We start from the raw sequence: 13987 nt of genomic DNA on the forward strand, positions 1-13987 counted from the left end.
ATTATGACCTTCTTCGTAACTCGCCTCTACAAAAATACTTGGAATCTGCTACAATTTATCAATTTTGGTTAAGCAGACAATACAGACTTTCGTATTTTCAAAACAAACATTTACTTTAGCATTTTTAATTCTGCTATTTATTGATCATAAAGTGCTATCGATTAGCATCTACACGTGGCGATATTATCAATTGCTTAGATAAGTTTTCAAGATTAACTACCGACAGTTAAACCATAAAAAGTTCTACAGAACTAGCCAGAAGTATCTTACTTTGTCACAAGTTTGAAATCGACGCCCCAGCTGAACTTTAAACCTTTGACCTTCTGCTTTTCGCGTGACCTCTCTGTCCAGTCAGTTTCAGAAATATTGGTTCTGTCGGTAAAAGTGGAGTCAAGTTTTAAAGAGTCAGTTGATATTCCAGAGGATGATGTTGATGCTGGCTCACACGTCAGCCCAGTTTTAGCAGTGGGAACGAGAAGAGAATGGCTCCTCTTTACTACTCACTCGGCTCGGTGGAGAGTCCGTGTAGCTGATGTTGGAGTAAAGTGATGCGTAAATGGATGAACAGAGATTCCAGATATTGGTCAGAGGCTGAGGATTATGCACGAGATGCGAAAACCTAGAAGCTGCAGCAGTGGGAAGTCAAATACTCACTCGGTGGGTAGTCCCGGTAGCTGATGTCAGAATACAGGGCGAAGGGTGAAGCGCAGGTGACGGAGATGACCCAGAGGATGAGGATGATGCGTGAGGCCCTCGTGAGCCCCGCCATGGCGTACAGGTGCAGAGGATGACTGATGGCCAGGTACCGCTCCAGGGAGAAAGATAATCTCTAGTAAATTCGAGAGGTTTGTCCTCCTGCTGAGGAGACTAAATGACCTGATGATGATATATCTACTCATTCGATGGTTAGTCCCGGTAGCTGATGTCGGAGTACAGATGATGCTAACTCAGACGCCAGTCCAGTTTTAGCAGTGTGAAGAGTCTCGCTATACACTCAAGTAGGTACTCACTCGGTGGATAGTCCCGGTAGCTGATGTCAGAATACAGGGCGAAGGGTGAAGCGCAGGTGACGGAGATGACCCAGAGGATAAGGATGATGCGCGAAGCCCGTGTGAGCCCCGCCATGGCGTACAGGTGCAGAGGATGACAGATGGCCAGGTACCGCTCCAGGGAGAACGCCGATATCGTCAGCACGGACACGTAGGTGGCCCTGGAAGAAGAAATGCCATTATTCTTCTTGCTTTTCATTTGAAATAATTTATTTGGATTATCATAAGATTGCACAGCTTTTCGTAAAATAATTCTTCCTTCAATCAAAATACCAGGTTAGAACCCAAAACATAACTGCGGAAACCACAGTAGAAAATCGAAAATGTTAAAAATTTGACTAAAAGTTTCCTAAAATAAATCTGTCACAAACAGTTATTGGATTCTACTTCGGAGTTTGGCCGAAGTTGTTCGAACCTAACATAAATCAATCGTCACGAACCTTGCTACATGCAGACTATAAAATACACTTTTCTTACTAAAATTTATCGAGTAATTTCCTCCAGTTTCTTTATGTTCGACAGATGCCAACTACGAGTGAAGTTAACTACCAGTTGTTGTATTCGTAACTCGTTAATCAAATCTAACGATGCCAGCTGTCGTTACAAAAACCCTGTCTATAAACTTAAATGATAAATCGCCGACAAACCGTTTCATTTCCTTCAGTAGTTCTTCATAATTCATTATTTATTTCAGTTTGATCACCAAAGACATCAAAGAACGAAATAATATTGCGTTAACGTTTTTATGAAGATGACCTAGGTACTTATTTGTGCCTCCTTCTGTGAAGACGTGATGTCTCAGAAGGAGGCCGCGGAGCGAGAGCGCGAGGATGATCCAAACGCGCCCTCGCTCCGGCGACGGCGGAGGGGTCAGAGGAGGCGACAATATGATCGCCTCCAGTTTCCTCTCCTCGGTGATGGCCAGCGGGCCGGAGGCGTGGGGGCGCCCCCGCCTGCATTGCACAGGCCACCACCACCGTCGGACGGGAACAGCTGTGTGCTTCCAGCTGCTCCTGTCGCCCCTCGACCCGGGGAGCTTGTAGGGCCCGCCGTGTAGGCGGGCAATCGCCGGGAGGGGCTGTGATAGAGAAGGCTTTGTCCGGAAACCCACAGTTTCCTCCCACTTATGGCGAGTGACGGAGCACCGGGGTCTTTTTAGTGGGTATGCCTCGTCCTTCTGACTTGGTGAGCCCTATATAACCTACCCTGTCCCCGCAGGGTAGGTATGCGATTCAACGCATTTTTTCCCCGTAAAAAAAAGGTACTTATTTGTATTTACTCTGCTATAAACCACAAGTGAATAAATATTTGAGAAAGCAAGCTTTATTACTTTTATTAGATACCTTATCTTTACTTGCCACAATAGGTATGTGATTGAGATCAAACGCAAACTTTTAAAGAGATAAATACCTAAGAGAGATAATAAAACAGTTATAGTATACTCGTATTTTCTCTATTATTAATCATTGAAACTTATTGTATGTATGTAAAATAATAATAGCATACGCGTATGTCTGCGAAAGTAATCAATTTAACACGAGAAAAAAAATTCATTTCACACCTAATCACTACATATTAATGTGCCGAAACAGTATTATAGGGCTACTTGCTAAATATTTTTAAGACTGTGCTCTTAAAAGGCCAATTTCCTGAGGGTAAATGAATTATGTTTTTTTACCAATTATTATTACTTCTAAGCAAAAATTGAAAAATTTAAACGCCTATTAGGCTTTCCGCCATGTAGAGGAGACCGAGGAGAGTTGTAACATTGTCGATGTTTTTAAACCTCAGCGCGCATTTTTTGGCACGAGACTTGAACAAAAAAACGCGCAGTCACGAGCTCGCTAGCAGCAGCTTGGCGGCGCACTATGGCAGACGAGGCGAAGAAGATCGGCAAGACTTGGAGCGAGATCAAACGCGTAGCTCAAGACCGAACGCGATGGAGGACTATTGTGGACGCCCTCTGCCCCATCTAGGGTACATAGGACCATAAGTCAAGTAGCAGCAGCTAATAGTAAATAAGTTCCAAAAAATCTACAATATCACAAATCTCCTCTGTTACAACTCACTTCAGTCTCCCCTTCAAACATGTTGTTGTCTCTTTGTAGACAAAGCCAGTACAAAGCGAATTCAGATAGTCCTCCAAATTCCAGTAAACGGGGCTTACTAATTCGGATTTTTTCACTTTCGGGTTGTGCGACCAAAGCCTTTGGGTTGCAGGGATTTACTCGTTTTGATATAATCATTTTGAATAAGTACTTACAGTGTAATGCCTAAAACGAACAAAACAAAAGAAAGAGAAAAAAATTCTTACGGGCGTACCGTTTCGCATATTCAATCCTTGTCCAACCCGGATTTCAAGTGTCTAATTTAATTCAGTTTTAGATTAAATATCCACTATTTTCGATGCGTTTATACTTTAATATTATTTAAATAGTCTTTTAAACAATATGAAAATGCAAAAACATCGAAAACCGCAGATATTTTGAGCAAAAACACATTGAAATTTGACAGTTGACGAAATGATTTGGATTAGGATTAAAATATAGAAATCCACCATTTTAGTCGGAAGCTTTTTCAGCTATTTTTTTATCCAATTCTTAGATTTTGCAGTTTCAAAACGACAGACTAAAAACTTTAGAATATTTAAAGTAAAGAATAGTCAGACTGAGAAATTATAAATGAAGATCTTGGAATCGGGACATAAACTTTTCCAATTTCTAAATTTCTAAAGTTATTCCAAGTATAATTTCTGAGACAAGACAGCAGGTAGCTGTAATTAATTAGTATAGGGATTAATTAATTTCGCGTTAGTAGCTTAGAATAGGTACATTTAAAAGTTTCGACGAGCACCTACATTATTAGGACTTTATATTTTAATAGCAAAGTTCGCATTTACTCGTATATTGAAACTACTTTAAGGATTTGTGTGGGGTGTATAGATCGTTTCATCCACGAAGACGCGTCCCACCATTCTTCCGCTAATGTTTGAGTGTTATCGGTACACGCTTTAGTGCTTTAATATCCATGAGTGCACACGCACACTACAATAATGACGCTCAGATTGCTCGGATCAAACTCCCTGCACGCCGCGCTTCCCTCGACCAAAAATTGGTGGAGCGCGTCTTCGTGGATGAAACAATCTACACAGTATTTTTTTAATTTTTTTACCATACGTTAGTAAACTCGTGCCCACACTATTTATTTAGATTAACGTCTGCCAACTTCGCGTAATCTGTAGTTGGAACAATTTTAACTGAACTATTTTGATACAAAGCGTTTTCCCTGGTTAAACTAGTTTCACTAAGGTATTTAGTGAAAACTATTTTTTAGTCCAGTCAATAAAGCATTATAGATGGAAATCCGTGGAACACAATTTCTGACTTCGGGACTTTATTTAGACTAGTTAGGAGGTGAACATAGCAAAAGTCCCCGCCCTTAGCCCTTGAGCCGGCGGGTAGAGGGGGGTTTAAAGGTACCACTTTTCGGTTTTTCGCTTAATCCTCGGAAACTATACGTCCTAGTGACATGACTACTATGAATCAAAAAAGCTTATTCAATTTGCTACAGGTGAGATAGTCAAGTTTTTCAATATCTTGTATAGTTATAGCATAAGTACCCAACCACACTAACTACTCAGCGCAAATTTTAAGCTAAGTAATTTTATCTATTTTAATATCAAATTATGGATTTCCGCAAAGTAACGCCTGATTAATTAAATTCCAAAGTAGCTTTACCTCTCGTATAAATGTCTAAAAGTACGAAGTCTCAGTCACAACTATTTTGATAGAAATTCAAATATTTGACAAGATCTTAGTCATTTTAATTTCGTAAAAGCTTTCAGTTGAAATTATTCATCGTCTTATTATTAATTAAATATACTTCAAAGACTTTTTCGCAAATTCATGCATACTTAATGAAGTTATGATTTACTAAGTGAACTATAATTTAATGGGTAAATAGAATAGCAATCAACGAAGCCAAGTAGAAGATTGGGAATTTAGTTACAAACACTTTAGTTATGGTGAAGTTTATTATAACTTTTACAAAAAATCATGAAGCACATTCACAAGTATTGGAAGATTGATTGCTTTGCGATCAAGGCTATTGTAATATTAACGATGTTAACGTGAAAATCAAGAAGATTACCTGGGTTATTTCAATGTTACAAAGAATCAAAAATTCAGCTTATTACACCTTGAATTTAGCTTCAGGGAAGTAGATGAGGAGGGGGTTTCAGCCCAACCCCCTAAAAGCCAACCTACGCAGCACATACATTTACTCTTTCAAATTTTTTGAATTAATATTATTGCTTCTAGTCCAAAGGTAAAAGCCAATTCATTTAAATTCAATATCGAATTTTTACTACGTCACTTCGTAAAGCTTATTTAGCTAGGGGAAAAGATTTGACTAAGATTTATTAAGGGTGGGTTGCACCATCTTACTTTGACTTTGACAAACGTCAAAAATCTCTCAAACTCCATACAAAATGCACCGGTTATCGTCTTAGTTACTGTTAAAGTTAGGTGGTGCAACCCAGCCTAAGCGTTACATAATTGAACGAATATGAACTTTAAAGGCCTTATTACCACTTAGGAAAAATTACGCAATCCATTTTCATGAAACACCATATAAGTTGATACATGTTCATAACAATCTGTACCGGATTTTTGAACCGGTGTACTGAATATTGTATCTTATTTATTCAGAAGCAGGGTTTGAATGGCTATAGCAAAATTTCCTGCCGAATCATCAACTAATGATTTGCAAGGGTAGATTCCGGAATTCGGCGTAAAAGTGAATATGCCACACAAAGTATGTATTATACAATGTAACTTGTAACGTACACAAGTGATATAACGTTCATTTTTCATCCCAATCAGTCTACACAGTTGGACAGAAATTTATTTGTGACACTGTGACGGTGACTGCGCACCTGGCATCCGTTACGTCACATCGACACTCTGCTATGGGGCGAACGCGGGGGTGCGCGGGTGAGTGCGAGGGAGAGTCACATTCCAACGAGGTGCGCAGTTAGTTCGATTGGGTTGTCAACTTGTATCTACTCATAGACGTCAGCACATCAAGTAACATTTATGTATAAGTAAAGTACTTGATACAAATAAGGCCTACGTTCTAATAAGGCCTATACATCAGAAAACACAGATAAATAAATCCAACCGGGATAATACTTCAAGGACACGTACTCATATGCCCTACAACCCGGTAGAGTGCAAGAGTGTCCCGATCCACGATCCCAGCACCAATTGGCACGCGTTCTTCTAAGATGGTGGGTGATTTCGTGCTCTCTTATAAAAATCTGGCGATTTCATCTTAAATTTTCGGTAAAATAACGCTGTTTTAGATTAATCTTTTCTTAGTAATCGTTTCTAAATATTTCTTACTAGCTAATAATTACCTTAATTTGTACTACTGGCTATAGATGCATTATTTGTAAATTTTTAAAGACAACAAGAGCGAGATATCTAATAAGGTCTAGGCCTTATTTCAGCATGGTAGGCCATATTGGATACTTATGTCAACACCTGATTACGGACAAATTCATTAAACTAAATGAGTCAAAGAGTAACTAAATATTTATTTAATAAGAATGTTACTAACAGCACAGAAAATAAAAAGAAAACAGAGTAAAAAAAATTTACTAAACCTGTAAAAAAAAGAAAAAAAATACAAAACCAATAAAAAATAAGAAAAAAAAAGCCGTATGTATAATTCTAAAGGATAGGAGAATCAAAGCTGGTATTATCATGCCTGTCTCGAAGACAATGTAGCAGATATGCTACCATAAAGGACTGCTTTTGGTGGTATCATAAAGATTGTGTAGGAGTTCGTAAAGATGATTCAGAAGCCTTTTTATGCCCTGGTTCTAACAAAAATTGAGATCTCATTTTGTTTACAAAAAATCAAGACTAAATGATGTTCCTAAACTGATTTATTTAAAAGGTTTTATGTGTAGGCCTTATTCGAACACGGTGTTTTAATAAGCCCTATACAAAAAAATAATATTGTTTGTTTTTGATATTTTTTTTGATAATTTAAGTAAAGAATCATTACTTTGTTACTATGAATATTTAATTTTATCTATAATTTATGTATTATTCTTAATAAGTGGAATTTAAGTTTATCTAGAGATATACAGTATATTTCTGTTTACTTGGTATGTAAAATTTTGATAACGCAAACAAATCGACGTGTTTAATGTTATAAGACCGCATTTTGTTTAATACAACCTCAATTTTAAGGTCTACAGGCATTTGAATCATATAGGCCTTATTCCGTGTAGGTGATTTAATAAAGCCAAAATCAGTGGTTTCGTAATTTGCGTATTTTGAATAGATTTAGTTAAAAATTGTGTTATTTTTTGTAATATTATAAAAATTAAAGGATGGAAGAAGTTAATAAACCTTGTTTTTGTTGACTGGCGTTAATATTTATTGAAATATAAGCATTTAAAGTTAGGTAGGCCTTATTTGTATCAAGTACCTTATTTTATCTTACATAGCCGTAAGTAATAGGGACTATAATGCTACAAAAATGTATGTCGGCTGTATTATTTTGTGCGTTATATTTTTTTCTGTTTGACAGTCACTTTTCAGGGTATATTTACATTAAAATGGGGCATGTCCCATGAGGTTATACTCTGTAGGCTTGTTACGTTTCTTATCTTCGTGGAAAGGTTATACAATTATATGGTTATACAATTATACAATTTAGGTATAGCACCACGTACGCCCCAAGGAAACCCCGCGTCGCGTAAGCCCCGGATTAGTGTGACAACACCTTGTACTCTTGGGATTTATCCCGTTTTGTTGGAGAACAATCTAACTTTTTTGTTGTTGACAGATAGGTACGCGAACTTCAAGTACCTATACACCGTGAAATTTTAGTGGTTGTTTTCCCGCAGTAAAATGATTCTATCTTACTAGTACAATACATTAAGGAAGTTTTTTTTTAATTCAATTAAAAAATTAGCCTGTACGGAGCATGTGCGATTCAGTTTATGCTGTAGGTATCATGATATTACTTAGTGCGAGAGCTTCTTTTACTTTAAACATTGATTTCGTGAGGCAGGCAGTATCCAAATACGTCACATTTTGTAAAAAAGACTATTGTTTCTTACGCTTTCGAGTTGATGATATTTTTTTGATAAGTTAAGAACATTTTTTTTTTTCAAAAATAACTCGCAGAGTTCGATAGTAGGTACCTTCTACTAAAGGTAAATCATTCTGCCGCGGAAAACAACCACTAATATTTCACCGTGTAGATAAATAATAAAACCTACTGTATTCTGTTGGAAAATCCAATAATCAAAAACAGATTTATCAGTGTAATAAAAACCATTTGAGAAGGATTTTCTTCTTAGTTGTTTATTAATATAATATTCCTCATATTTTCCCGTAAACCATAATCCTGGCAGTATATCAGTGCCGGGAATAATTCCTCTAAGAATAACGGGAAAGATCTTGAGTATATCTAAACGAGCAAAGCAATTTATTAGAGAAATGTCTTACTTGTACCTACTGTTTTGATTCTATTGCACTTAAATTATTATTTCTACGTTTTTATAGCTCCAAAACAAGAACCTGTGTTAAGACGTCCAAATAACGGTTAAATAAACACTATTTAGTGACTGTTAGTCGTAGAAGTGATAACCTTTGGGGCAGAAAAGTTCTCGAGTGGCGACCACGGACCGGAAAACGTAGCGTGGGCGGGCAGAACATCCACTATGTGGACCGACGATTTATAAAGGTCGCGAGAAGCACCTGCGGCCATTTTCAAACAAATTAAAACATTTTCAAAATCATAGTGTACATGCCCTTTACATAGCATTTATACGGGTCCTAAATATAGATTCCAAAGAGAAACACTTGTTAATTAAGGCAGGTACTTCAAATGTGTGTGAACAGTATTTAATATGTATCTACAAGGTACTAGTTAAGTATCTACACGTCATCATCTGTATGTATTTCTCAACGTTTGATGAATAAAATGCTCGTTATAAACACTTGCCCCCGGCGAGAGTCGAACCTACTACTTAGTCCAGTTGGCGTTATCATTTCGTTATAAACACCCACGGTACCGTCCAATTTAAAAGTCCAATTTCCTACTTATTTCTTGGTTTGCAAATAATTTGATTTGAAGGTATTTTCTTGATAGCTTCAATTCTGAAAATTGCTTTGAACAAAATGAATCTGAATTGAACTTTATTTGCCAGTTTCTAGGTATGAGATTTGTTTTTTGATGACATGATACTTATCGTCTCTGTACTACATCAACCTTAACAAGTGACTTATCAATAGATATTCAACTTTTTGACTTTAAATTAAGGTTAAAAATCCTTTGAGGAAATGCGTTATTTAAGTCGCACGTATTCCGAGAAAACATGACAATCATATTTATATTTGGCTCGAACATAATATGGCCGAAAATAAAATGAAGAGAATAATCATAAAGGACCCATTTTTCATTGCAGAAGTATGTACAGTCAGCTTCGTAGAGATGTCACTTCATCACGAGCAAATAAGGTTCAAGGTTGAACTGTAGGTACGTTAGTATTTTGGGTATTTTTGAAAACATCTTTTCTTGCAATATTTAAGTAAATTGCACAGAAAATATAACAAGTCGGTCTTTCTAAGACAATCTGAACTTCACTAGACAAAACCGCGAGTAAAAGCTAATTTTCTCATAATCAAGAAAACTACACAGATGTTTTTAGGCTGAATTGCACCAACTTTAATCGTAACTTTAACAATAACCGGTGTTTGTTGCTGGAGTTTGACAGATTATTGACATTTGTTAAAGTTAAAATAAGATGGTACAACTCAGTCTTAGGCCCAGAACAGCCGGTGAAACGCAACTGCAACGAAACTGCAACTTTCTGATGAATCTGATGAATGAAACTGAAACTGAAAGTTTCAAACTGGTCCCGTCATGTGTGGTCTCTCAACGGACGCTATGGCAGAAACTTAGATGCAATTCAAAAGTAACTAGCAGTTGCAGTTTCGTTGCAGTTGCGTTTCACCGTCTGTTCTGGGCCTTAGACTGCACGTGATTATGGTCACAAAAACTCTTAGCAGGCCAACGCACACTTCAAAAAAACCTAATATACTTAACGACAATCTGATACTGTATTGCGGGAGGACTACAGGGAATTACGTAGGCCAAGACACAATGTCCTTTAATCTACCAAATTGACGTATCGAGCAAATCTGGGACGAAATAACGAAGAATGATACATATTGTTCCAGTATACGGACTCGTTCAACATTGTAGCACGTTCCTTAAGGTTAAACTTTATCGAATACATTAGCTATAATGAATAATAGCACCTTCACGCTTCGTTAACCTACTGCGTGATAACGTAGAGCTTAAAAACTTTGACGGGATAAAGTTCCAAGAAAATAAGTAAGGAAATCTGTATTTTCCACGAATAAAAATGTGATGTTCCGAATTTGAACATATTATACCGAATACTGCTTAAAATGCCTGTGTTGTGGAGGACCTAAAGATTTCGTTTTTGTTTTCAAATGTGAATGCAAATGATGCGAGTGTTAATACAGCTTCTTAGATTCCAGTAGAAATACCGTTTTAGCGAGTTCACTGAGGGTTAGCAATCAAGTCAATAAGAGTCTTTGGGAGCTGAAGCTAATGATGCTGATCAAGATTATCGGTGATGGATAGAGACTGAAACGCGTAAGACTGTAAGGAGTAGCTTTCGGCTATGATTCACTTACTTACTTGAATGCCCCTTGTGCTACAACTCTGGGAAAAGAGGTATTCCTGGAAGCAAGCAAACCCATTTTCAAGCGTACCTAAACTATTCCTTGAAGCGAGCCTTTTATGTAGGATTGATTTTGTTAGCTTACAAATGGGTGCACTTCTCGTAGTGGTTTTGAAGGTACTCCTCGAAATATCTCAAGAAAAGACTTGGCTAGAGCCACAGGGAATGTGATACATGTCACACAGCTTTGTTTCGGTCGGATTATTAAACGGTTTGTATGAATCTTAACAACCGGTTGCTAATTTTACAAATGCAACGTGACTGTGAAAAATATATGGAAAGGGCTACCTTTAACGCGGTCATTGGTTGGCATCAAGTTGTTGTTGGATCTTATTTGACTTAATTATCTTCTGAAATCGAGTAAGCGCCCACTGAAATCTGCCGCCCCTAGGCCACGACCTATACAGCCTATTGACAAATCCAGGACTGTTTGGCATAGCAGTCGCTTTTGTTTTTGTTCAACTAACAACTAGTTGCTAAGATTCCCTACGCATGCGGGCCAATATACTATTGCTGTTGACACTAAAGAAGGACCAGAAACTCCGTTTGTAATATCAGTTTTCTCTTGAGGTCATGACCGACTCACACGGACTTCAAAGTGTTCAAAGTAACAGATCAGTCATCAGCCTTCGAAAAGGTCTCAGGTTTACCCCATATTATTAGAGCGTCTACACCAACACTTGATACTCTAAACACACAGTATATCTATTAGTATTTCCACGAACAAGATTCACGGTTTATAAAATGTTGTTCGTAACACAATTTCAATTTTGTTAGCATATACCTTATTGTACATTCCTTCCTCCCTGTCTGGTAAAATGTTACTTTATACTTTATAGTCAAGGTGGAGAGCTTTTAATGTAGTATACCTATTTTAGGTTCCCTTAATTAGATGTACTGATTATAAATAAATGTAAAGACATGTCTTCAGACAAACCGCGTGTCTTGTCCAATATTACGGTTAAATAAACAACTCCCGAGGTACGGTTACATAAAAAATACAGCTATTAAGTTCAATTCACAATCGCCCTTCTAGTTTCACTGAGAAGTTAAAGAAACAATGAACCAGTAAGTAAATTACTAAAAGACCGTTTATCCTTCTCCTTTTTACGAAGATCTTCTGTTTTACAACTTAGGATCTCTGTCGTAAAGTAAATGCCTAGGTAACCTAAATATTTAAGTTCTGATTAAACTAGTCCACAAGACTTAACTACACTAATATTATAAAGAGAAAAACTTTGTTTGTTCGTTTGGTTGTAATGAATAGGCTCAAAAACTACTGGACCGTTTTTAAAAATTCTTACACCATTCGAAAGCTACATTATCCACGAATAACATAGGCTAAATTTTATTTTGGAAAAAAATAGGGTTCCGTAAAATATGTAGATAATGTAGTCCACGCGCGCGAAGCCGCGGGCGGAAAGCTAGTCAACCATAAATTGTAAACTTCAATATTGTCTCTAGCTATTTTAAGTATCAAATTCTCTATTGTACAGACAATGGCACTTCAAGCTGAATACTGTAGCTTATGTCATCGTAATTGGTGCTAGTTTGCAACAAAAATCTGAATATCGTAAAGCATTTTATAGTTCAAATCCAACATCTTGATGCTTGAAATGAGATCGTAACGCAATTTGAACGAAGAATCTACTGAAAATGCACGAGGATATTAGAATTTATGAGTACAATCAACAGTACATAGTGACTTATACGCGTATTAACTATGTTTTAGTGTAACTTTGTGTTTTAGCGTAACGTTCAATTGAATGAGATTTAATAAAAGCACACTTCGTTCGTAACACTTGCCAAATTTTTGTCTCGAAGCGCTAGTATGGCAAAAAAAGAATGAGACATGTATTTCACGATTTGTAAGTACTAGGTAATTTAATTAGTCTATACGAATAAAGATAATTTTAATTTAGATTTTTTAATTTCGTTCGTTTCAGCCAAATGACATTTTCTGCCGGACAAAGGCCTCCCCCAAGAATTTCCATAACGACTTAGTAAAGTATTACAAAAGTATACTTACTGCCAGTGAATAACTGAAAATGATAAATCTCTACATCTACCTAAAGTCAATACAGCCGCTAAAGTAGAGTGGTCATTAGACTGAGATGGATGACGATTTATCAATGCTTCTCATCTTTCTCGAAGTCCATTTTCTATTCTTTAGCAACGATTTTCCGCATTTATGATAAATTGTGCCTATTTATCGTAATATCGAAATAGAATCGGGCACTCTCTCTCTCTTTCATTTGGCTGAAACGAACGAACGAACTCTCTCGGACGCTTCTTTTATTTGACACTAGCGGCCGCCCGCGACTTCGTACGCGTGGATCCCGTTTTACCCCCTTCATCTATCTTACGCGGTTTAGATTTTTTCATACAAATGTTTTTTCCCGCTAGCTAACTCCCGTTTCCGTGGGAATTTTGCTATATCCTGTAGTAACTAAGCGTAAGCGGTTTAGATTTTTCATACATAAGGATTTTCCCGCGAATTCCCGTTCCCGTGGGAATTCCTAAGTATACTATAACCTGCCCAGGAGTATGAATGATAATTGTACCAATTTTCGTTAAAATCCGTCGAGTAGTTTTTGTTTCTATAAGGAACATACAGACGGACAGACAGACAAAAATTTTACTGATTGCATTTTTGACATCAGTATCGATCACTAATCACCCCCTGATAGTTATTTTGAAGATATATTTCATGTACAGAATTGACCTCTCTACAGATTTATTATAAGTATAGATTAGGCACCCGATAGAGTTAGCGATTCAATTCGCAGTAATATTTTTTAAATTTTTGATATAAAAATCGTATTCATATGAAAAACCAGTCAAGCGCCATCGAACTCGCGCAATGTATCATTTTTTTCCAAAAGATTTGGCTTTTATCAATCCACATTAATTTTCACTAGATACGTAAACTTCTTATGGGTAAATATTACCTTCATCTTGAATCAGTGCTGAAAACTACATAAAAATCTGTTGAGTAGTTTAAATTATCTAAGCGCACAGGTAGTTTTATACAATGTAAAGAAGATATTTATTATATTAAAGGTACGGAACCCTAACGACAGGACAACGACTTTCCAATCTGAAATATAATATAACTTCGACTTTGTTCGATTTA

The 13987-nt window shown here is 36.9% G+C and overlaps 1 protein-coding gene across 1 annotated transcript in view; it reads right to left on the bottom strand.

Annotated features, from left to right (window-relative positions):
- The window catches only part of LOC135081109 (neuropeptides capa receptor-like), a 117224-nt gene that overhangs the window by 47131 nt on the left and 56106 nt on the right, over nt 1-13987 (bottom strand). Inside the window, exon 3 of the mRNA XM_063975849.1 lies at nt 1011-1210. Coding sequence (XP_063831919.1) covers nt 1011-1210 — 200 coding nt within the window. The remainder of the gene's footprint in view (nt 1-1010; nt 1211-13987) is intronic.

This window comes from Ostrinia nubilalis, chromosome 19 (genome assembly GCF_963855985.1).
Source record: "Ostrinia nubilalis chromosome 19, ilOstNubi1.1, whole genome shotgun sequence".
Lineage (NCBI taxonomy): Eukaryota > Metazoa > Arthropoda > Insecta > Lepidoptera > Crambidae > Ostrinia > Ostrinia nubilalis.